This window comes from Neovison vison, chromosome 11 (assembly GCF_020171115.1).
Source record: "Neovison vison isolate M4711 chromosome 11, ASM_NN_V1, whole genome shotgun sequence".
In the NCBI taxonomy this organism is placed as follows: domain Eukaryota; kingdom Metazoa; phylum Chordata; class Mammalia; order Carnivora; family Mustelidae; genus Neogale; species Neogale vison.
In genome coordinates, this window is record NC_058101.1 from 83,148,372 (window position 1) to 83,174,114 (window position 25,743).

General features: G+C 37.6%; 2 protein-coding genes and 1 long non-coding RNA gene across 4 annotated transcripts in view; 1 reads left to right on the forward strand and 2 right to left on the reverse strand.

Annotated features, from left to right (window-relative positions):
* Positions 1-11,982, forward strand: part of LOC122889112 — a 91,679-nt gene extending 79,697 nt beyond the window's left edge. For both annotated transcript variants that reach the window (XR_006380810.1, XR_006380809.1), the window contains one exon: positions 11,901-11,982. This is a non-coding gene — a long non-coding RNA (uncharacterized LOC122889112). The remainder of the gene's footprint in view (positions 1-11,900) is intronic.
* The window catches only part of HSPA4L (heat shock protein family A (Hsp70) member 4 like), a 51,372-nt gene extending 32,186 nt beyond the window's left edge, over positions 1-19,186 (reverse strand). The window contains exons 1-4 of the mRNA XM_044224011.1: positions 19,045-19,186; positions 6,843-6,900; positions 5,098-5,238; positions 3,068-3,190 (exon numbers count right to left, since the gene is read on the reverse strand). Coding sequence (XP_044079946.1) covers positions 3,068-3,190; positions 5,098-5,238; positions 6,843-6,900; positions 19,045-19,151 — 429 coding nt within the window. The 5' untranslated portion in view covers positions 19,152-19,186. The remainder of the gene's footprint in view (positions 1-3,067; positions 3,191-5,097; positions 5,239-6,842; positions 6,901-19,044) is intronic.
* A 3,740-nt stretch (positions 19,187-22,926) lies between these two features.
* Positions 22,927-23,429, reverse strand: LOC122889111 (60S ribosomal protein L23a-like). The gene has a single exon (XM_044224012.1). It carries the CDS (start codon positions 23,395-23,397, stop codon positions 22,927-22,929), a length of 471 nt encoding a protein of 156 aa, XP_044079947.1. The 5' UTR covers positions 23,398-23,429.
* Positions 23,430-25,743: the final 2,314 nt, after the last annotated feature.

Consider the following 25,743-nt stretch of genomic DNA (forward strand, 5'->3'; position numbering starts at 1 on the left):
ATGTGTAGCATGATTTTTGTGTAGGTATATGTTAGCTAGGAGAATATAAAACCCAAAGGTTTGCAGTGCCTATCATCTCAAAGGGAGGGGGTACCTATATTGCAGGGGACTTATGAAGAGCACGTACTTCTTTTAAAATTACCAAAAACCACTATATGTTTAATTAATGTTAATTAAACAAAGATTTTATTAAAAGATAACTGAGACTTTTAAGATTTACATATACTTAGTTCTGTCAAACTTTGATTTTTGTCTACAGACAGATTTCTGAGAAGCTAATTAAGTAGGAATACCTGGGTGGCTCAGTTGGTTAAGTATCTGACTTAGGCTCAAGTCATGATCTCAGGGTCCTGGGACAGAGCTCTGAGGTGGGCTCCACACTCAGCAGGGAGTCAGCTCTTCCCTTCCCCCTCCCCCTGCGTATGTGCATGTGTACTGCATGCTCTCTCTCTTAAATAAATAAATCTTTAAAAAAAAAGCTAATTAAGTACATTCATGTACAAAATGACTTGAAGCTCTTCCAATTTTAAGTAAGTTGTCTCCAATTTTATTGCTTTTTGAAGTCAGGAATTTCATTTAACAGATACTAACAACAGGAAAAGAACTTGAATTTTGATAAACTGTTTATCCTGATTTTGCTATTATCCTTCTGACAAAAATCCAAATTCTAATATAGACTTCATTTAATACTCATTGAGCACTTATGTAACAGGTTTTCTAACCACTTAGGGATATAACAGTGCATAAAACAGAGAAAATACTTCCCCTTCCCATTATATAGCTCACAATGTGTCTATCACACTAACTACAAAGTAAATAATGGCCAAAATGTTCATCATGCTCTCTTCTGACATTAACTTTCTTTTTTTTTTTAATTTCTTTTCAGCATAACAGTATTGTTTTTGCACCACACCCAGTGCTGAATGCAATACCCGCCCTCCCTAATACCACCACCTGGTTCCCCCAAACTCCCTCCCCCCCGCCCTTTCAAAACCCTCAGGTTGTTTTTCAGAGTCCATAGTCTCTCATGGTTCACCTCCCCTTCCAATTTACCCAAATTCCCTTCTCCTTTACATCTCTCCATGTCCTCCATGGTATTTGTTATGCTCCACAAATAAGTGAAACCATATGATAATGGACTCTCTCTGCTTTGCTTATTTCACTTAGCATAATCTCTTCCAGTCCTGTCCAGGTTGCTACAAAAGTTGGGTATTCATCCTTTCTGATGGAGGCATAATACTCCATAGTGTATACGGACCACATCTTCCTTATCCATTCCTGATATTAACTACTGATGTGAAAGTATTATCAAGTATAGTCAATGAACTTGAATTTAAGATGGATTTTAAGGGGCGCCTGGGTGGCTCAGTGGGTTAAGCCGCTGCCTTCAGCTCAGGTCATGATCTCAGGGTCCTGGGATCGAGTCCCGCATCGGGTTCTCTGCTCAGCGGGGGAGCCTGTTTCCCTCTCTCTCTCTCTGCCTGCCTCTCTGCCTACTTGTGATCTCTCTCTGTCAAATAAATAAATAAAATCTTTAAAAAAAAAAAAAAAAAGATGGATTTTAAAACCAAACCCACTATGATGTATACTTTCAACTGGTAGTACAAGGGAAGAGTTATAGGCAGAGGCTTGGGAATGAAATACAGGAGTGGGAATTCTGGCTTACAACTCATTAGCTCTGTTGATTTGGGGCAAGTTATTTAACTTCTGTGTGTCTGCTTTTTAATCTATAAAACTGGAGTTAAAAATATCCTACCTTCATAGGGCAGTTCTGAAGATTAAATGAGTTAGTACTTATGAAATGCCTGCAACATTGCCTGGCCAAAGGTACACTCTAGTATTTGCTATTATTAAATGGTCAGAATAGAAAATATTAAAGCTCTATTATTTTTCTCTCATTCAAAAAATTCTAAATACCTATAATAATCTAATTACTAAATTCCAGTGGAGTTTATAATCCAATTCTATTTTTCTGAGGACAGGAGACTGTTGAAATTAGGTAGAGAAGTTTAATAGTATTAGAAATATACTCACATTTAAGTGACAACATGTAACTTTAAAAAGTTATCAGTATATAACGGGATCTCAAAAGATAAATGATGAAATGTTCTATGAATCCTTAAAGAAAGACCTTTTCTTTTTGAAAAATATTGCATGCTCTCTTATATGTGGAATCTACAAAAGTTAAATTCATAGAAGCAAGAGAGTAGAGTGGTGGTTACCAGGGGCAAGGAGGTGGGGAAATACTGGCCAAAGATTACAAAGTTCCAGTTATGTAGGATGAATAAATTCTAAAAATCTAATGTATAGCATATGGTGTCTAGAGTTAATTATATTGTATTATATACTGGAAATTTGCTAAGAAAGTAGATCTTAGGTGTTCTTGCCCCACACACAAAAATAGTACTTGAGATGGGTATATTAATTAATTAATAATTAATAATTACTGCTCAATTGCAGTAATCATTATCATTTCACTATGTATATGTATGTCAAAAGATCATGCTACACACCTTATACCTAAACAACTTTTACTTTAAAGGAGATACAGTGGGATTCTGGGGGGGGGTGATAAATATGTTTATAATATTGATAATGATTGATGATGGTTTTGTGTAAGCATATGTCAAAATTTCTGAAACTATAGCATGTTAAATATATCCAATTTTTCATTTAAAAAATATTTTTTCTTTCTGATACAAAATATACAAATATATATAATCTCAAATTCCCAAATGGGAATTTTCAACTTTGCCATGAAATGTTAAGGTCCCTACAGGTGGGAAGTTAAGAGTGACCAGGAAAGATTCTTAGGAATTACTGGCAGGTATAGCAGTCACTAATCATATACACTGGTTTTTTTTTTTTTAAGATTCACAGATTATCATAACTGACTTTTTAGGAAACTAACTCAATCCTAAACTTTACCAAATAAGGTGTTTTTTTTTTTAACATAAATTTTTTTTTTAATTAAGATCAGAAAGAGTAAAGAAAAGGGAAGAAAAATATTTCAATAGAATGTTAATATACTGGAAGGTGCAATTTGAAAGTAGTGAAGTAAACTTACTGAAATCACACAGTCTGCTACTGGTTTCTTCAAAGCATTTTCTGAAGTCTCTTTAAGTTTAGCCAGCAGCATTCCAGTAACTTGCTCAATTGCAAAAGGTCTCTCTTCTTCTAGGTACCGCACCTAAAACCAGAAGTTGAGATATTTATTGAGTCTTTTATTCATCCAATATGTATTCTGTGAGGATCTACTCTATATATGATAGACAAACAACAGCGAAAAAGACCATCTTTGCTCAAGGAAGTTATATTCTGAAAAAGATTATTCTAGTATTACCACCTCTCATTTATAAAATTCAAGTCACTTACACATAGTAATATAACCAAATTGTTCTCAAAAATGTCTTCCTCCCTTAAATCTCTCCTTTTCACAAAAGCAATTTTTCAAAAAGAAAAAAGTTAAAAAAGAAAAAAAATTTTAAAAGAGAGAGAGTGTGCTAGTGTACACATAAGCAGGGGGAAAGGGGCAGAAGGAGGTTCCCCACTGAGCAGGAAGCTTGATGAAGGGCTCAATCCCAGGACTGAGATCATGACCTGAGTTGAAGGCAGATGCTTAACAAACTGAGACACCCACATGCCTCTCACAAAAGCAATTTTTAACATTCACTTTCCAGGCATATATTGAGAGAGAAAAAGATCAAATAATCCTTCTTTTGAAAGTTAGAGCTCTTCTGACCTTTAAATGTAAGATTTAGTCATACAGTTTTAGGAAGAGGAAATTAGAATATCAGGAAAGAAAATTTCTTATTAAAAAAAGAGATATCTATTATTCCAAGGTTTCTAGGAATAATCATTAAGTTTAATATTAGAGATGTATACATGAAATTTCAAAATTATGTTTTTTAGACCAAATAACCACTTCATCTTATACACAGGTTTAAGCACACAAAAGGGAACTTTACAATGCTTCTTGATGAAGGAATACTGGAAAATGTGTGCTTTAGATAATTAAGCCCTTTTATAATAACCAATAAATTTATGAGCAATATAAAGTTACCTTGGAACCCATATAATAACTACATTTAGTTTACTGAAGAAAATGTTATGTCTTACTTCTGTGTCCTTAGTGAACCAAATTTTATTCTGTAACACTAAACTCTGGAAGAGCTTTTCTCAAGCAGCACAACATATGTGTGTGTAAGTGCATATATGTATATTTATGTGGCCATATTCATCTCTATGAAGTCACTCCAGTTTATGGCTAAATATTCCATTGTACAGGTACCACAATTCATTTAACCACTCATCAGATGATGAATACTTGGACTGTTCCTACTTTTTGACTATTATGAACAATGCTATCGTGAAAATCAGGTACAAGTTTTTGTGTGCACACATTATTCAATTCTCTGGTCTATATAATGAAGAGGGAATCTGCTGGGTCATATGGTAACTTTGTTTTGAGGTAAAAACCACAAAGGCTACCATGTTTTTGTTAACCAATCTATAACTTACCATCTCAGGATGTAGAAATAAAAATCAAGAATCCATCTCTTATTTGGAAGTAGAGTTTGCTTTAATATAACAATTAATATACTTATGCAGTCTATTTTTCTAAATCACTTATGCCTCTGCCTTTATTGCTTAAATACTGTTCACTTCTAAAAGTTCTTCAAATAATTTTTTCTTGACAATCAAAGTATTGTCTGGATTTTGAAAATTATCCAGGGGCACCTGGGTGGCTTAGTTGCTTGAGTATCTGCCTTCAGCTCAGGTCCTGGTCTCCCAGTCCTGGGATCCAGCCCTGCATTGGGATTCCAGCTCAGCAAAGAGTCTGCTTCTCACTCTCTCTCTCTCCCACTTTGCCCCTCCCCACTGCTCATTCTCTCTCTCAGATAAATAAAACCTTTAAAAAAATGAAAAAATAAAAATAAGAATTATCTAATTGTAATTGTTCTGCACTCACTAAAGCTTCCTACAAAAACTGAATCTTGGTACATATGTACTAGGTCTAGTGGAAAAAAATTATAAACAGGCAATATTATATTTGGTTTCTTGAATTTAAATATATTTGTACTCTGAGAAGCTTACCTTAACTCCTGCACTTCCATTAGGCATCTTCTGCAGTTCATAAGGAAGCCTGATCCTTTCTGTTTGCACAATGGGATCATCAAATGATCGCCCGTGAAGCTTTTTGAAGCCATGAATTGTATTTCTTACATTTGTGACTATCTGTTGGCAGCAAACACTTTTATTTATCGATATTTAATGAATGCAAAATCAACATTATGCTAATATTTAAGACCACCGAGTCTCTTTATCCTACACATTTAAATTTAGAATTATACACAATCATTTGTCTGGCTTCCAGCTGACAGTAAAATTATACAATAAGAATGTATGCATCTTATATATTGCTCCACAAATTCTCTTCCTATCCTAGGAATGTAGACTCAAAATTAATGTTTTCAAAAAAGAAAGAACAAAAATGTAAAACTTTTCAAGTAACACAGTGAAAATCTATCTACAGTTCATCTGTTTGGTTTTCCTCACCTTTTGCTTTAGTGAATTAGTACGTTTGCCTTCTCTTTCTTCCACTTTCATTCCTATGTTTTTATTGAAACACTCTTCCACATTGCCCCCTTTTTCTTTTCCTCTTAATATCTAGTTCTTTGTGAAACTTCCCATGTAGTGAGAATGAAATTTCCTACTGTTGAGAAGTGCTTCTAGGCTGGTAAATTTAAATTCCTTCCGTGTAGCATGACACAAAGTTAAAGTGTCTGAATTTGCAAATGGCTTGTATTTTACCAAAGTAATTTTTTTAACCAGAACATCTAGCTCAAACTATACACTAATATTGAGATCTAGTTGCTGCCCTCTTAGTTAAAGTCAAACAGATCTTGCTCTTCAGTTACAGGTTACAAGATGAAAGCTACAGGGACGCTGAATTACCACATTGGTCTGTTTAGGAGGAATAACTTTAGTTTGCATTCTTTTTTTTTTTTTTTTTTTTAGTTTGCATTCTTTATAGAGACTCTATAAAGCGTATCTGTGATACGCTTAGAAGATCACACAGAATATAAGATGTAAACTTTAGTGAAGAAGTCATTTTGGCACAAACTCAACATGGTTAATGTACAATATGAAAGTGTAAAAGATAACATTTTCATAAAGGCCAATTGGAAGACAACCTTGAGGAAAGTCTTGAGCAAAAATTCCTAGATAAATGAGTCAATTATTCCCATAAAGTCAGGAGGGAAAAAAGACCTATTAAAGTTATTTTATGACAAAAAGACGACCCAGCTACACGTTAAAATATAAGAAGTAACTGTTAAGGGCTTTTGGATCAGGGAAATAAAGTCTGAGGAAAATGAACCTCATTTTTTTTTAAACAAAAAATGTTAAAAGTAAATGTTCTACTTAAAAGCACTTTGGAAGCTTAGAAATATGAACACTTAAGCAGATTCCATGCAAAAGTAGCCACACTGGGTTACTCTGGAAATTAGTTCTTCCATCTTTCCCACCTTCTTTTACAAAGACATTGTTTACTTGTTGGAAGTGTACATTCTAGATAGGATACCTCATAGAAAAGTGACCATACAGGGGAAAAAGTGATGTCATATACCCTAACTTCACAACTAAATAAGACTTTTTAAAAAATAAAATATAAGAAATATTTTACAACCCCAAAGCAAAATATACCTATTAAAATACAAAGTTACTCAAGTCTGTCAAAATTCTCTCCTTCTCTTTTCTAACTAGTAAAGTGGGAGCTTGGTTACCAAGATTCCATTAAATTCTTCCTGTAAGTCAAAACATCTACATTAACAATTTACCTGACTCTTAGCTGCATTTCCAATGGCTCGAGTTCTTGATCCCAAAGATATACAGGCCCTAAACAAGGGAAAAACACAAAGTTTGTTCCCATGGTATGTTTATATTGATATGCCATTCCTCTATCTCTTGTTATGAAAAAAATGAATTAAATGGATTAACATAATGATGTATATTCTAAAAATAGGTTAATGAACATCAGAATTTTGCATAGTTTTGTTTCACAAGTAATAGAACAGTAGTTAAAGTCAGAATGTTAGAATTTTTAGAATAAATGTTGCTAATAGCTGGCAATGTTCTGTTGGCACCCAAAATTGTTTAGTAGGTCTACGATCTACTAAAAAAATTAACTGTGTTTAGTAAGGCCAGGCTGCACGGATCTAAATCCAAGCTCTGTAATCTTGTAGAATTTACTTAACCATTATTTGTCTCAGTTTCCCGTCCAGAAGATAGTGCTGATAATACCAACTCACAGGTTTGTAAGAGGATTAAATGAGTGAATATGGGTAAATGGTTTGGACACCATGCTATTTTTTTTTTATTACTGCATTTAGATGTAATTCTGCTTATAAAAGCAATTAGAGAGCAACATTTTCATCAAAGTATCATTTCGTGTTATAATTTAAGAAACTGTTTCCATGGGGCGCCTGGGTGGCTCAGTGGGTTAAAGCCTCTGCCTTCGGCTCAGGTCATGATCTCAGGGTCCAGGGTCTCAGCCTGCATCCCTCTCTCTCTTCCTCTGCCTGCCTCTCTGCCTACTTGTGATCTCTGTCTGTCAAATAAATAATTAAAATCTTTAAAAAAAAAAAAAAGGGGGGCGCCTGGGTGGCTCAGTGGTTTAAGCCTCTGCCTTCAGCTCAGGTCGTGATCTCAGGGTCCTGGGATCGAGCCCCGCATCGGGCTCTCTGCTCAGCAGGAAGCCTGCTTCCTTCTCTCTCTGCCTGACTCTCTGCCTACTTGTGATCTCTCTCTATCAAATAAATAAATAAAAATCTTTAAAAAAAAAAAAAACCTGTTCCCATGATTTTAGTTGTAACTAGAAGTACCATTCATTCAACCAATAACTAGGAGCACTGTGTGTATACTAGCTACAATCACCGTTGTTGGAGAATTTATAGTCTACAGAAAAAAATGAACATATATAGGACTATGAACATACAGACATGAATACTAGTGAAAAAGAATAATCACTTCTATATGATAAGGCTTAGGAAAAGCAAGCGGAAGAGGTAATTTCTGAATTAAGATCTGAAAGAAGAGAAAAAATTTTAATATGTAAAATGTCCTTTGTCCAAAAGGACATTTCCAGTATGTAGGTATATACTTATTCTCAATACAATAATCAGAGTAATTCTCTTCAAGACCAGAGTCATGAATTTCAGCTGCTGAAACCCTCCAATGGCATCTTGTTTCACAAAACAAAAGCTTAAGTCTCCCTAACAGCCAATAAAACTCTTCCTGGTCTGGTCCTTGGCTGCTCTACCCTGTAACTTCAATCTATACACACCAGTCTCTGCTATTTCTAGAATAAGGTAAGCACACTCCTTCCTCAGGTCCTTTGTCCATGCTATTCTCTATCTCTGGAACACTTCTAAATATACCCATCCACATGGCTTACACTCACTTTTTTCCTATCTCTGCTCAAATGTCAGTTTGTCAGTACCTTTTCTATCTTACATAAACATTTTCTGCTCCCTCCCAACATATACATCTCCTACTGTTTACCTAATTCTATTTTCCTGCATAATGTATCACCATCTGATACAGTATTTTTACTGACCATCTCCATACCAGGGCATGAACTCCATGAGGGCAGATAACATGTGCTCCATTCCTTTGATCTGCACTATCCAATACGGTAGCCACTAACCAGACATGACTAATAAGATTTAACCAAAATAAAACAACTTAGTTCCTCAGCATTATTCACATTTCAAGTGCTCAACAGTCAACTTTCAAGGGTTTAACAGTCATATGCAACCAGTGAGTATAGAGAGAACAGATTATACCTACAACAGAAGAGATATACAGTAGAATAGAAAGTTTTTTCCTTGATAGTACTGGCCTTGATCATTACCTGGTAATATAGTAAAAGTACTTATTGAATGAATAGAAAGATGGCTCCTAAGGGTAATGTTAATTTGGAGACTAGGAAGAATACAACTTGGCTAGTTTCATTTTTATAATATCAGGGTCAGATTACACAGAGCCTCAAATGGCAAGTTATAAATTTGAAATTTATCTCAGTAGGTAAAGTGAATTAAAGGCTTCTGAATAAAGAAAAGAATAATCCCTGCTTATACAGAAGATGAAATGAAGAGGAAAGATCCAAGAACAATGCCTTTCTTTTAGTAGGCTCCATACCCAGTGTGGAGCCTAACATGGGGCCTGAACTCAAAAACTAGAGATCAAGACCTGAGCTGAGATCAAGAGTATTAAGAACAGTGCCTTTTTTTTTTTTTTTTAAGATTTTTATTTATTTGACAGATAGATCACAAGTAGGCAGAGAGGAAGGCAGAGAGAGAGAGAGAGGGGAGAAAGCAGGCTCCCTGCTGAGCCTGATGTGGGGCTCGATCCCAGGACTCTGAGATCATGACCTGAGCTGAAGGCAGAGGCTTTAATCCACTGAGCCACCCAGGTGCCCCCAAAACAATGCTTTTTAAGGGTTGAACAGGATACTGCTACACTGGGGGCCACAGCATTTTCAAGGAGGGCAAGCAGTTAAATTCATCAGTTAACAGATTTTGGTTGAATAATTACTTTACATCTGGCACTCAGTTACTAAAGATATAGCAAGGGGAAAAAGACATGGTTTTGGCTCTTTTGGAACTTACAGTGCTCACACAAATGAAAGTAAACAAGATGCTAAAAGAGAGGGTGTACATGATGCTCGATGAGTAGGTAATAGAATTGATCTAGAGAAGGAGTATCAGGAAAGGCTAACCCGAGGAAGCGATGAGATTTTAAACAGTAAATGATGATGGGGGTGGAATTAAAAGACTTGGGAGAGATCATTTTGACCACTGTATACTGATGGGAGGAAGGCTAGAAGTTATCAGTAATCTGTATCAGGATGATGCCAGCTGAGAGAGAGAGAGAGAGAGAAGGAATTAAGAGTTATTTAGGAGGTACAACTCAAAGGACTTAGTGACAGACTAGATCTTCACTGTCCAATGTGGTAGCCACCAGCCGTATGTGATGATTAAGCACATGAAATTGTGGCAAGTAGGAATTGAGATGTATTCATTTTAAGTGTGAAACATTATCTGGACTTTGAAAATTTAGTATTTAAAAAGAAATATAAAATATCTGATTTTAAAATATGGAAATAAGATTTTGGACATATTAAGATAAATCAAAAATATCAAAATTAATTTCACCTGTTTCTTAGCTTTTTGGTGTAATTGCTAAAACATTTATGGATATTGCTAACATTTTTACTGAACAGAGCTGGAATATATAAGGGGAAGAGGCAAGTATCGTGACTAATATCTAGGTTTCCCATTTGCAGAAGAGGGTAGAGTGGTGTCATTTAATGAGACAGAAAACACTGTAAAATGGATGGGTTTGAGATGGACCATTGCAGTGCTCATTGGACATGCTGAGATTGAGATATGTTTGAGACACCCAAGTAGATTATCTCTTCCAAATAACTCCTTGATCAACATAGTCCCTGCTAGAGTAGGTATTTGCATACCTAATATGATTATTTATGTGGATGGCTGGCATTCTGTCCTAAAGTTCATCAGAGAAAATATGGATTTGCCTTCTTTTAGCTTACTTTATTATAATCTGTCCTTCTCTCTAGTCCATTATTTGGACACACTAAAGAATATTTTTAATTTTTTAATACTAGGCGACCATCACTTGAGTATATAGAAAATCTTATTCTTAAGATTGATTCTCAAGAAGTCAACTTTTCTTAGAACACGGAATCCAAATAAAAGATTCAACAATTATTAAGTGCTAAATTCTTTGAAACATGCTGCACGCACATATCACTTCACAGAGAAAGCTAAATAGTTACCATTATTATTCTCTGAAGTTAAAAGTAGACAACTTTAAAAGTTTAAACAATTTAGTGTTACAGCTTGGAAATACCTAGTTTCAATACACAGAAAACCTTCCTTACATAGCTAAAAAAGGGCTTAACACTCCTTCCTTGATTTTCTTTCAAAAAGATTCTGGAATCAAAATACCTAGCATCTCTCAAAACTTTTACCTGACTTTACGAACACAAGGAAAATAAACACATTATACCATACCTCAGAGGCTGACATAAAAATTTTAATAGAAAGGATATTCAATACTTTACCCAAATATATACTGTATAATACATTTATATCATACTTTCTATACTTTATTTCAACTGTTATTTAGAAACTCCATCTTATACCTAAAAACAAACTTTACAATGCAGTTTAAATCTCTAATTTCCAATCTGATATTGCCACCACAGTGGTAATCCCAGATTCTCAGAAAATGCCACAAACTTCTAAACAAAACTTCTAAATGTCCTATGTCACTTTTGGTAGACGAGGGGCATAAAAATCAAATGACAAGTGTTCATTTAAGAAAGTTGTATTTTGCGGCATCTGGGTGGCTCAGTGAAGCATCCAACTCTTGATTCTGGCTTAGGTCATAATCTCAGGGTTGTGAGATCAAGCACCACTTGGGCTCCACCCTCAGTGGAGAATCTACTTGAGATTCTCCCTCTCTACCCCTGACCACCCCCACAGGCATGCTATCTCAAATAAATCTTTAAAAAACAAAACAAGGGACGCCTGGGTGACAGTGGGTTAAAGCCTCTGCCTTTGGCTCAGGTCATGATCCCAGGGTCCTGGGATCTGGGATCGAGTCCCGCATCGGGCTCTCTGCTTAGTGGGGAGCCTGCTTCCTCCTCTCTCTCTGCCTGCCTCTCTGCCTCCTTGTGACTTCTGTCTGTCAAATAAATAAATAAATCTAAAAAAAAATAAAAAAATAAAAAAATAAAAAACAAAACAAAACTGTATTTGTATTTTCCCTTAAAACTTAAGATTAATTTTCTTTCTCTCTTATAGAGCCTATTTTTATAAAGCCAAGCATGATCAGGCTGGAGAAAACACATACTGCCAGAAGACTATGAGATTTCTCACCTAAGAGGTCAGTACTCTTTAAATTTGTTCACTTTGTCAGTCTCCACGAAGGATTCAAAGTCTCTTGACTGTACCACTTTCATTTTAAAAATAACCCTATTTTAAAAATTGTCAGCTTCCCCTTGCCAGTTTCCATAAAATCAAAATTACTATTTATAGTCTTATGTTATCAAGTACATATTAAGAAAACAATAGCAGGATGAATAATGATATGAAAGGGCAATCAATTGACTTAAGTCAGGCGGTCATCTCCTGAGATTCCAGAAGCACTCCCCCCATTCCTCACCCCCAGAGTGTCAACCAAAAATGTACCTTCAGATATTGTCAAATGTGCCCTAAGGCACAAAATTTCCACCTGAGACCACTGCCTTATAGCATAATTTACCAAATACTGTTCTATGGAATATAATTCCTTGGAGATTCAAATAAGTTGGGAAAAACATTCTTTCCTGGGAGTGTTTCAATGCCTATAAACAAATAAGCGGATTTGAGAAGCTCTGCAGTAAAGAAAACATATGGTTATTTTTCAAGGTTAACTATCTCGAAAAAAAATTGCCCCAGAAGGAAGTGGGGGAGGAATGTTCTCCAAAAGACTTCTGATTGCCATTTGCTTTCGAGCTTGCCACTTAGAAAAATAAGACAATTTTTTTTTTTTTTTTTTGAGATCTGAGAGAGGGAGAGCGCGAGCAAGCATGGATGCACACACGGAGGGGTGGGGCAGAGAGGGAATCCTCAAGCAGACTCCCAGCTGAGAGTGGAGTTGTCTGGGGCAGGGGTGTTCTATCCCAGGACCCTGAGTCCATGACCTCAGCCAAAATCAGGAGTTGGCCACTTAACCTACCGAGCCACCCAGGTGTCCCCAAAAGTAAGACTTCTTTTAGGCATACATGATTTAGTAATAACAAAAACTTTCTGGTATTTCAGTATGGACAATGAATAAAACTTTTTAACATATAAAAAATAAAAATTTCTTTTATGAGTTTCTAAATGCTTTTAATAAATGTGCCTAATTCATAAACAAACTGGTTCACAACTTGAAGCTATTAACAGAAATCATACACAGCTGTACCCTGAACAATGAGGGAATTAGGGGTGCTGAATCCCTACACAGAAGAAAATCCATGTATAATTTTTAACCCACACACAACTACTAATAGTCTACTGCTGACCAGAAGCCTTAATGATAACAGTTAACACATGTTTTGAGTTGTATTATACACTGTGTTCTTATATTAAGCTAGAGAAAAAAACATTAAGAAAATTTTAAGAGAAAATATATTCATAGTAATGTACTGTATTTATGAAAACAAAAAGTCCACCTATAAACAGACCTCCACAGTTCAAACCCATATTGTTCAAGGGTCAACTATAATTACATAGACATATTTTAAAAGCTGATTAGTTACATTAAATGAGATGTATTTAACTATTAGATACATTATTTTAAAAGCTGATTATCTTAAAATTCCACAGATCAAATTCCAATAGCAATGCACCATAATTTTAAAGTTCTTTTATGATTGACTAGACAAGGGGTTTGCAAATTACCATTTGCCACCTATTTTTGTAAATAAAGCTTTATTGGAACACAGCTATGCTGATTAATTTGTATTGTAGTGACTATATACGAAAGACTACCGTAGCACGCTAAATACCTTAAACTCACAATAGTATGTAATTTGTACTTACAGTTCCTTGCCTTCTAGAAACTTCAGAATTCCTCATCCACAAATTCAAGGCAATAAATAAACATTTTGTTTTATCATAGAAAATATTCACACTGAAAGATTTTATAGTCCTAGCTTTGGCCTTCCTAATGTGTGAGCCATCTGTCTTTCCATTCTACTTAGCACAATTAAAAAAACAAACAACAAAAAAACCAAAGATACTCATTGAATTTTTGTTTTTGTCGATGGCAAAATAATAATTTGAAACATTCACTAATAGTGCACTTATCAATGGATGTACAGCCATTTATTTATTTATTTTAAAAGATTTTATTTATTTGACAGAGATCACAAGCAGGCAGAGAGGCAGGCAGAAAGAGAGAGGAAGGGAAGCAGGCTCCCGGAGGAGCAGAGAGCCTGATGTGGGGCTCCATCCCCGGACCCTGGGTTCATGACCTGAGCTGAAGGCAGAGGCTTTAACCCGCTGAGCCACCCAGGCACCCCATACAGCCATTTAAATAAACAAGGTAAATTAGGTCAGAATGGCTAAAATCAACAAATCAACCTAGAGGTGCTGGCAAGGATGTGGAAAGGGGGAACCTTCCTGCACTGCTGGTGGGAATGCAAACTGGTGCGGCCATCGTGGGAAACAGTAGAGAGGTTCTGCTAAAAGTTAAAAATAGAACTACCCTATGATCCAGCAATTGCACTACAGGTATTTACCCAAAGAAGCTAGAATATTATGCTAAGTGAAGTTAAGTCAGAGGAAGATAAGTACTGTATGATTTCACTCATATGTGTAATTTAAGAAACAAAACAAACCAGCATAGGCTAAAAAAGACAGAGGCACACCAAGAAACAGATTCTGAATTACAGAGAACTGATGATTACCAGAGGTGAGGTGGGTGGGGGGATGGGTGAAACAGGTGATGGGGATTAAGGAATGCACTTGTGATGAGCTCTGAGTGCTGTATGAAAGTGCTGAATCACTAAATTGTACACCTAAAATTAATATTACTGTGTTAACTGAAATTTTAAAACTTAAAAAATAAATTTTAAAATGAGGTAAATTAGAACTATACACACGAGTTTGAGATGTTCAAAATGTATTTTGAGAAAAAGTTGCAAAATACATACCATGTAATTCTACTTTTGTTAAAAAACACATAGAAAAACATACCAGTTATATACACATACACTTGTATAAAACTAAAAGCATACATACTTAAGTTTATTAGGTGGCTGGGAAGAGCTGGAGATTTACTTTCTCAGATGTATTTAAAATATTTTAAATCAAAATTAACATAAGCTCATAGTAAGATATACAAAGCCAATTCATATGATATGAAGAATATTTAAATGTTAAAGCCTCCCCTCCCCCCCAACCTCCCCAACTGCTATCACCAAGAAAAGTTCTCCTCCTACCCAAATATAGCTACTATTAACTTCTGGAGTTTGGCATTTCCTATGTATAAAAATGTTTATTTTTAATAACCCAAAGTAAGTGATTTCTACCTGTATGCACTGAAGAGGACAGCTCAAAGTAAGGTAAAAACGGTATATTCCCATATTTCCAAATTATTCATACACTGGTAAAGAAACAGGGAAAAATGAGGACAGAAAACCAGAGAACTGAAAATTCAGTCTGATCATACAGAATTTTGAAAAATACACCTAACAAAAATATCTTGAAATAATTTCATTTTAAAAAACTCCATTTTCCTTATTGTAAAATATGTTCATAAAAATTCAAAACCTTACACATTATGTGGTAAAAGCACGTCCTCCTAATTCTACCCACAAGAAATATGCAGTTTGTAGTTTACAATCTTCCACACTGCTTTCCTCCATATACTTATAATAACCTATTTTGTGTTGCTATGGATTTTAATGAATTTGTTAAACAAAATAAGATTTTTTACATGTTCTTAAAATAACTTAAAAGCATTTTAAAACAGTTCTTAGAAACTAGTCAAAAACAGGTGAATTTATTGATCTACAGCAAAGATGCTTCTCAGGCAGATACTTTGTTCCTTTGATTGTTATGTCCCCATTAACCTAATATGGATATACCATCCTTATACCAATGGATAATGGAAGAACTTTGGGGTTCTGGGGGTAAAAGAGGCCTGAAACTGAATCAGTTTGATTGTTTACAAGTTCTTGGCCAAAACAGTTAAGTTTGCTTTAGGCTTATGAAAAAAGCTAGTATTACCAAACTCACAGAATTGATATAATACATATGACAATAGAGGCACAACACTTGTCACATACCCATCACTATTATCAACAAAAGTTATGTTTTAGCTGATCACATGCTTTAGTCTAATATTGAATGAAGGTTCTTGGCTACAGTTTTCTTTTCCCATGAAACTAATCACTTTGATATAATTAAGTCTGGGATGGAAATTCCAGTCCCCCACATCTGTGCTTAATTGAACAATACAAAGATCCCAAAACGTGCATATTCAGTTATTCTACTTCTAAGAATTAATTTGAAGAATTATAAGGGTCAAAAATTCAGTCACAAAGATAGCTATTGCAGTATGGCTTATAAAAAAATATAAACAACTTCAATGTCCAAAAAGGGATGGAATTAAAGAAAGGATTATACAAAAACACTGAAACTAATGGTACAGAAGTATGTATTACATAAAAGTTACCAAACAGGATATAAGTGCAAAAAGTATAATCCATCCTTGAAACACAGAGAAAACCATCTGGAAGTTTTATTTCTGGGCGGAGGAATTAAATTTTTCCTTTAATCTTTTAATGTGTCTACCTCTCTACAATGAACATGTACTATTTGTGAAACAATTGCTTTAAATAAGAAAATGTTCTGAAATTAATTTTTCTCAACTTATGCATGTTAATTTCCTTCCCCCTCTTCAATTTATGCATGGGAGGAGAAGAGCAGCTAGTACAAGCCCTCCAACTTTACACAAGGCCAAAACTTAAGCAATTATCTTTTCCATTAAACTGTCCTTGGTTTATTCACCAGACCTTCCCATGTATAATCAAGTATGTTAAAGAATGAAAAAAATGTTAAAAAGCATAAATGCCAAAACGAACTAAATGGAACATTTCCTTCCTCTTTCCACAAGGTCCTTTTGTAATGTATTTGAAAACACCTATGTCTTATTACCTTGGTGTTAGTGAGTGGAACAGGGGAAAAAAGTTTTTGAAACCTAGTTTATATCATTAAATACTGTGATGTATTAGAAAATTTACAGGTTCTCTAATAGTTATGCTTTTTGCAAGATACATATTCAATAAACAAAGGTCCAGGGACCTGGAAAAGATATGTTTTCACTCAATAATTTAAGTTCCACAGAGTAAATATAGTGTAAGAATAGACTACAGTGAAGTATTAGTTTAGTAACAATAAAAGATCCTGAGGTAAGTAACAGTACACAGCCATGAAAAGAGGGGCAGAGTTGCTAACACAGCTAAGAATACTTCCGCCTTAGTAATTCTCTAGTTTGGACTAGGTTCACTAATTCTAGGTATTAGTGGCTCTTACACACAGATCAGAAATATATTAGATCTCAGCCATGTAGAATTAGCCAATGTGTCTAAGAAACATGAAAATGAGCAGCCTAATTTTTTAAAGAATTAAGTCTGGCCTGGTTCTTTAAAGAGTCAGTGGACTCGCTACTAAGACTTCTGAGCCGGAAATGCAGCATCTGTCTTACAGTTCTGGTTTGTGATCTTTTAGGATAAGAGTTTAACGATTAGAGGAATATCCTTGCTACCCCTCACTTTTTCTCCATGGTCTTAAGTCCCTGAAGCCAGAGACTGCCCCCATTAACCTCTACTCTGCTGAAAGAGGACAATGGAATTTACTGCTTCTTTTCTGGCAGCCTCTGTCTGTTGTGGCTTTACAAGATCTTGCAGACATAAAGTCATGAAACAGTTCACAATTTCTCCTTGAGCCTCTCATTGTGGATAAAGGCTGGAAAAAGACATAAAAGGAAGCAAAAGTTGTAACAGTAGTATGAGGATTGACTGATCTATGCTCATACCTGAGAATTTAAACATGTAAAATTTCAACAGAATATAATGTATATATCTAGAAAAAAGTGGTATAAAACCTTCCAGAATATTCTTTGAAAGAAACCAAAGGCACAGACTGCTTCAAGTCAGCTACTCTTCAACATCTTGACATATTTTTAAATTATTCATACAATCATAGTAATTTTATCATTCAAAGGCTTAGCTTAACAAGGATCTTAAAATTAGTCTCATATTTATATATTTTGGGTCACCTTAAAGCATCAAATCAAGATGTTTAGTTACTTTTCCACAGAAAGGAAGACATGAACAGTTGGTTTCTTCACAAAATTACCAGTAACAGGAACTGACAATAAAAGGCTAATTTTTCATAGACCTGTCTTAATTACTCTAATTATTCTTTGCCAACAACATTCGAAAACCAGAGAAACAATGGAACGTGTACAAACATGTTTCCGTGGCATAACGCCACTCCTAAGTCTTTCATTAAGTGTTCACAAACGAATCACTCTACGATCCTGTTTATACAGGACACCCGCCTCTGATTCTTCTATAATTCACTCTGTAGAAATTCGCTTTTGATAGGTTCTGGCTGCACCGCTTTTCATTCATGGACATACATTACCAATACAATTCAGGAGGCCAACAACTCCTATCCCCGATTCCCTATTAATGCATCATCAATATACGCCACTGGAAACCAGTCCAATTTCCACGAATTCTCAAGGACACGGGGTAAAACCCCGAACACCTCAACAACTTAGCAAAAAAAAAAAAAAAAAAAAAAAAAAAAAAGGAAAAAAAGCGGGCGGGGGCTTTCTGGGCCAGACGAACCTGCAACTCATCTTCTGATGGGTGCAGCCTAAGCTTTCTTTTTCTTACTTTTCTGAAAAGCCGTCACGCAGAGAGATGGGGAAAGGAGGAAGGGCGGAATGAAGAATTCTTTGCTCAGTAATGGGAGATACGCGCCCGAGGCCGGTAATCCCCAGCAAGCCCCGCTAGAGGTAACCAGACATCTTTTCATAGATTTGTTCAGGATATCGAGGAGGTTCTGCACCACCCCACCCCCCGCCCCGGAAAACTAAAGCAGGCCCGCTGGGGAACAGAGGCAGGGTGGGGACGTGGGCGTGAGAGGGTACAGAAAGGAGATGCGCCAACTATTAGAGCGAAGTCCCTTGTCCTTTAAGGAAAAGCAGCTTTGCAGGGCGACGAAGTCCGACTCCCACCTGGGCCCGCCAACCAGCGGTCTCCAGGGACTGCAGCTGATGGACTGCACCTGTCATCACAAGGTTCGGCGCGCAGCAGAAGCAGCCAGCAGGCGGGACCCACGCAGGGTCGGGAGGAAACGTTTGTTAGGGTCGGGGTTACGATCAAGCCAAGGCACTTACGGGGTACACCTGTCGCTGTACTCATTGGCGATGGTCTCGATGCCGCCACTCCTTGCTACAGCGATGTAGCAGTTGAGAAAGCCGAGGTCAATGCCAACCACAGACATCCCGCCGCCGAATCGTCGGGGAGCTGGTGCTGAAGCCTCCCGTGTGGGAACCGCGTCCTTTTCTGAGCTGTTGCTCCAAGAATTGGGACTCCTACGAGAAGCAGAGGAGAAATGACCCGAAGTCACTACGCATTAAATCTAGGGCAGCGCGTCCGGGACCACAGGAGGAGATAGAGGCCTCCCGCGCCGCAGGCTCTGCCGCCTCGGTCTCTCTCCACTGCGGTTCGACCGCCTCCAACCGGCAGTTACAGAGGTCTGCGCCTGCGCGCTCGGCCGCCGGGGAGGTGCGCGAGCGGCCGCTCTGCACCCGAGGCTGCTCCTCGTCTCCACTTCGGCCGCTTCCGTCAGTACTCGGGCAACGGCTGCCCGAGAAGCCGAGGGTTCGAGAAAGATCTGGAAAATGGAGGCGGCCGAGCCGGCCTAGGGTGGGAGGGAGAAGGCGGAGCGGGGAGGATCAGGGAGGAGAGGACGGAAAGCAAAGGGAGTTTGCTCGCCATCGCGCGGCAGCTGGGAGAGCTGCGACTGGGTTAGGTGAGAGGCAGCCGGCCAACCCCGCGCGTTGCCAGCGTGTTTTGAAGCACCCTTTTGGGTTGTTTGTGGCAACCAGAGGCACGCCTTTTACAGCAGCTGGATACTGCCCAGGCGTGCTCGAAGTGGGACGCGCAGGCCAGTAGGCCTGCACCGCCTCTCTTTCCCGACGAAGTGCCACCCGTAGCCAGGGAACCCACCGGCCGGCCTCGCCGCCCCGAGGGGCCCATGTGCTGGCAGCCGGAGCGCTCGCAGTCTGGCCGCGCGGTCCTGCCGCCCGCCCGCCGCGCCCAGCTCTGTGAGGTGGCGCCCATTGTGCCGCATGGCGGCAGCCTCGCCTCTTCTGCAGGGGCGCCGCCGCTCGCGGGGAAAGGAGTCCTTTTCAGTTCAGTTCCCGCAGTGTCTTGTGTGAAAGCCAGCTGAACAAAGTTGAGGGGTGTGTTTTTCCTTATCAGGGCCTGAAATGGCAAAAACCAAACTTCTACCAGGAAACAAGAGCACACTAACAATTTTACCTTCCTGTAACTTCCTTTAAACCATTATAAAGATGCAGTCTCCACTAACCCTTAACCTCTGAAAACCAGCTTCACAGAAAGCTGGCCTTAAAATAAGTCTGACACTGTGATACCAGGCAAGACAGTGCATTGCCTCCAGATTCTGCCCTTTGGTCCATAGAAAAGGAGCCTAGTGTCGTCCCGCTGTCTGCCTTCATTTGACCTGCATCATTATCTAGCCGAAATTTAATCAAATTATAGTTTACACTTACAAAGTTTGGCTGTCTTGTTTCTCCTTGTTCACTTCTTCGTGGGTTTCCTGTTCCTTCTCACCCAATTGTTTATGTGTTCCGTGTTTCCTATTTGTTTCCGTCTTGAAATTGATTTTTTTACTACTCTCATCATTCCTACTTGTTCTCTTCTTTAGAAAACTTAGACTTTTTACTACTATCAATGCCGTAACAGCAGCAGCAGCAAGTGTGGCTACAGCTCCTGCAGCTGTTGCTATGAGTAACATGAAATCCATTTTCAAGGGTATTACTAAGGAGACTGGAATGTATGGTATTGTTTTGACTCCAGTCTTTCTATATTAAAGAATCCCATCTCTCTCCCCCGTGTCAGGAGCACACAGGAAGAGGGGACGCTCCTGACTGACGCTGGCCAGTCCTCTTGGATGTGGCTAGACTGGGTGGGGGGCCTCCCAGCAGGCAGTGCGTGAGCAGAGCAGGGATTGGGTATTGCTGCCCCCAACAGAACCATGGGCCCCCAGTCCTACTGGGCATCTCATGGCCTCTCGCTTTCCTCCCCAGATGCCTCTTCAGCTAGCATCCTTTTGAACCCGCCACCATCTAGATTGTTTCCAGAATTATCTTGAAACTGTCCTACGACCATTTATTTATCCATGCTTTCTGTCTGTAGAATTTGAGGGCATGAGGATGATTCATCTGTTAAAGAACACTTAAAACATTCGAGTAAAAAGAAACAATTGAGGTCAGGAGCAAGGGGATATCACCATATTCTTTACATAACTGGGGAGGAAATCACAGAATCTAGTGGCTAAAAGCATGACAAGCTTTGGGGTCACATAGACCTGGATTGTAGTCCCAGGCTCACTTAACAGCAGTAGGACCTTTGCCAAATTACCTAATTCACCAAGTCCTAGGTTCAAAATCTGTTAAAATGATGACAAATATACCTACCATGCTCTTTTTATGATTAAATAATGTAACAGTAGTGCCTTGCTGGCACTGAAAATGCAAAAAAAAAAAAAAAAGGTAGTTATGCCTGTTGCTAGAATATAGGAATTATATTGATTTATTTACACTGATCCATGTATACAGCAGCCATGCTGTATTCTCATAAATTCCATCATTTGTAGAGTTTCTTTAATTTCCTGTGTATAGAAACACCGGAAACAACTATTTTTTTCTTCATTTTTAATCCTTCTACTTCTTGTTTTTTTCTTATGTTGCCTAAACTCTCTAATGTTGAATATGAGCAGTAATGATGAGCATCTTTGTCTTGTGACTAATGTTAAGTACTTGTACTTATGATGAAAGAAATTAAAATTATCCTCTTTTCCTAGTTTGCTAAGTTTTTCTCATATGTGGACATTGAAACAACAAATGTTATTTATCTATTGGTATGACATTTTTCTTCTCCCTTAATTTGTTAATGTGGTGAATATTAATAGATATTTCTAATATCCTTGTGTTCCTGGGACAAACCAGTTAGACCATGACTTTCTGATTATTTTTAGATATATTGGATTTGGGTTATGATTATTTTATTTAGAATGTTTACATTTATAAGTAAGATTAAATTTTCCTTTCATTACTCATCTTGTGGATATCCGGATTATACTAGCCTCACAGAACTTGAGAGGTTTCCTCTCTTTTTTCTTTTCTCTGGCAAAGTTTTGGTAAAATAAGGCTGTAAATATCTTGACCTGGAATTTAGGAGATTTATGACCACCGGTTAAGTGGTCATGTTTCCTATTATTTCTTGAATCAATATTTATATTTTTATTGACAATTTACCATTTCATCTAAGTTTTCACATTTGTTGGCATAAAATTGATTATTCACTTGTGAGTTTTGAAACTTTCTTCCGTAGTTATATATCCACTTTTTCATTCTTAATATTGCTTATTTGAATCTTTTCTTCTTGGTTCTTTTTTCTGCTCTTTCATCTTTCATCTGCTCTTTATTATCTCCTTCTATATTTTTTATGTTTACTTTGTTTTTTTCCTGATCTCTTGAGTTTAACACTTATAGCATTAGTTTTCAGTCCTTCTTGTTTTCTAATAGGTATATTTGTAGCCATAAATTTCCTTCTAAATACCACTTTGGCTGAATCTCTATCTGAATTTTCGAACAACTGAGAAGAGTAGGCAATGGAGATAAAAAAATCAATATTAATACTGATAAAACTGGTATTACAGAAATGCATGTGTCTTATAGGCTTATAAATACTGTACCCCAGAATTAAGCAGACTTACCTAGTTATAATAAAACACATAGCTCCACACTGAGGCCTGTCCCTGAAAAAAATCCAAGAAAGAATGGATCAGAATGTGTGTAGGCTCTCAAGAGAAGTGAGAATGAGGCTTAATTATTCCCAAACTCATCAAGTTAAGTCACTTTCCCCACCAAAAAGTGTTTTAGCCAGTGTTTATTTAGGTTTGCCAATTTGTTCTTTTTTTTTTTTTATCATGAAAAAACTGTATTTAGATTTAGCCAGCTGGACTCAGTTTAGATGATCCCAATTTTGTTGGCAACATCCAAAGCATCATAGTCAGGGGCCAGCCGAACGTATGCCTTCTTCTCTCCATCAGGCCTGATTAAGGTGTTGACCTTGGCTACATCAATGTCATAGAGCTTCTTCACAGCCTGTTTGATCTGGTGCTTGTTGGCCTTGACATCCACAATGAACACAAGTGTGTTGTTGTCTTCTATTTTCTTCATGGCTGACTCAGTAGTCAGGGGGAACTTGATGATGGCATAGTGGTCAAGCTTGTTTCTCCTGGGGGCGCTCTTTCGAGGATATTTGGGTTGCCTTCGGAGACGCAGAGTCTTGGGTCGTCGGAAGGTAGGTGATGTGCAGATCTTCTTTTTTTTGTGACTGTGGACGCCTTTCAGCACCGCTTTCTTGGCTTTCAAAGCCTTTGCTTTGGCTTCGGCTTTGGGAGGGGCAGGGGCTTCCTTCTTAGCTTTCGGCGCCATCTTCGTAAAAGGGCTGCCAATTTGTTCTTTGCTTACTGCATCCCATTCCTTCCTTCTGGGTTTTTAATTTTGGTAATTTTTAAAAAAAAGATATTATTCATTTACTTGAGGGAGAAAGAAAGAGTGATAGAGAGAAAGAACACAAGGAGAGGGATAAGCAGGCTCCCCACTGAGCAGGGTGCCCAATGTGGGATGAAATCCAGGGATCCCGGGATCATACCCCAAACAGAAGGCAGACCCCCAACCAGCTGAGCCATCCAGGTACCCCTCAGTAATTATTTAAATAAAGTCCTCTAAGTGGTGAACTGGTTTGTTGTTCTCTGAAAAGAAAAAATTTCTTTATCCTAATTTTTTTTAAAGATTTTATTTATTTATTTGACAGAGAGAGATCACAAGTAGGCAGAGAGGCAGGTAGAGAGAGAGAGAGGAGGAAGCAGGCTCCCTGCTGAGCAGAGAGCCCGATGCGGGACTTGATCCCAGGACCCTGAGATCATGACCCGAGCCGAAGGCAGCAGCTTAACCCACTGAGCCACCCAGGTGCCCCTATCCTAATTTTTGAATAATAATTTAGCCGTGTGTAGAATTCTTGATAGTTAGTTACTTTCCCAAAAGAGTTAATAAAATCAAAAGATAACTGACAGAATGGGAGAAGATATTTGCAAAAGACATATCAGATAAAGGGCTAGTGTCCAAAATCTATAAAGAACTTAGCAAACTCAACACCCAAAGAACAAATAATTCAATCAGGAAATGGGCAGAGGATATGAACAGACATTTCTGCAAAGAAGACATCCAGATGGCCAACAGACACATGAAAAAGTGCTCCACATCACTTGGCATCAGGGAAATACAAATCAAAACCACAATGAGATACCACCTCACACCAGTCACAATGGCTAAAATTAACAAGTCAGGAAATGACAGATGCTGGCGAGGATGCGGAGAAAGGGGAACCCTCCTACACCGTTGGTGGGAGTGCGAGCTGGTGCAACCACTCTGGAAGACAGCATGGAGGTTCCTCAAAGAGTTGAAAATAGAGCTACCCTACAAGCCAGCAATTCCACTATTGGGTATTTACCCTAAATATACAAATGTAGTGATCCGAAGGGGTACGTGCACCCCAATGTTTATAGCAGCAATGTCCACAATAGCCAAACTATGGAAAGAACCTAGATGTCCATCAACAGATGAATGGATAAAGAAGATGTGGTATATATATACAATCAAACACTATGCAGTCATCAAAAAAAAAAAAAAAAGAAATCTTGCCATTTGCGATGGCATGGATGGAACTAGAGGGTATTATGCTTAGCGAAATAACTCAATCAGAGAAAGATAATTATCATATGATCTCCCTGATATGAGGAAGTTGAGAGGCATTTGGGGGATTTGGAAGGTAGGAAAAGAATAAATGAAACAAGATGGGATCAGGAGGGAGACAAACTATAAGACACTCAATCTCACAAAACAAAGTGAGTGTGAGGGTGGGTAGGGGGTAGTGGGGGTAGGGAAAGGGTGGTGGGGTTATGGACATTGGGGAAGGTATATGCTATTGTGAGTGCTATGAAGTGTGTAAACCTGGTGATTACAGACCTATACCCCTGGCGCTAATAATACATTATATGTGAATAAAAAAATAAAAAAATTATTAAAAAAATTAGTTACCTTCCCTTATCTTTGGGCTTCCATTTCTATTGAGACTAAATATTGTTCCTTTGAAAGTCATGAGTTTGTCTTTCTTTTTTCTTTGATATTTTGTAGGTTAATTATCTTGTGTCTAGGTGTGGATTTCTAAAAATTTATTCCGAGATTTTTGTTAACCTGAGGATGAATTGTTTTTGGTTTTTGGTTTTTGGGAGGGTTGGTACTTCAGAAGTCTCAGTACCTTTGAGTTATTTGCTTTGATTATTGCTTCTCATCCCTTCTTTTCAGTTTCTTTTGGATCTCCTGTTAAAATATATAGGTCTCTTTATTCTAACCTCTATGATTCCTAGCCTCTTTTTGTTATCTATTTTTTATTTCAAGCACTCTGTGATTTTTAGATGTTTGTTTTCGAACTTGTTTGTTCTTTATACTGTACTGTCTTATTTCTCCTTTAAAAAATCTATTGTTTTAAATGTTCTAATTTTATAGTCTCTTTTATTTTATCACCTTTTTAGTTCTTGAGGGCTAATTCTGATTGTCTTATCTACCGACTCTGCCACAATGTACTTTCTTACTTCCTCATAAGGTTTAAATATTTGACCAAAAATTCATCTTCACTAAGGCAACTTTTACTGTAGGGTTTTTGTGTACCCTGGGTCATAGAAGTGTCCCAGAGATGTTTTGTATTTGTCAGAACCCTGA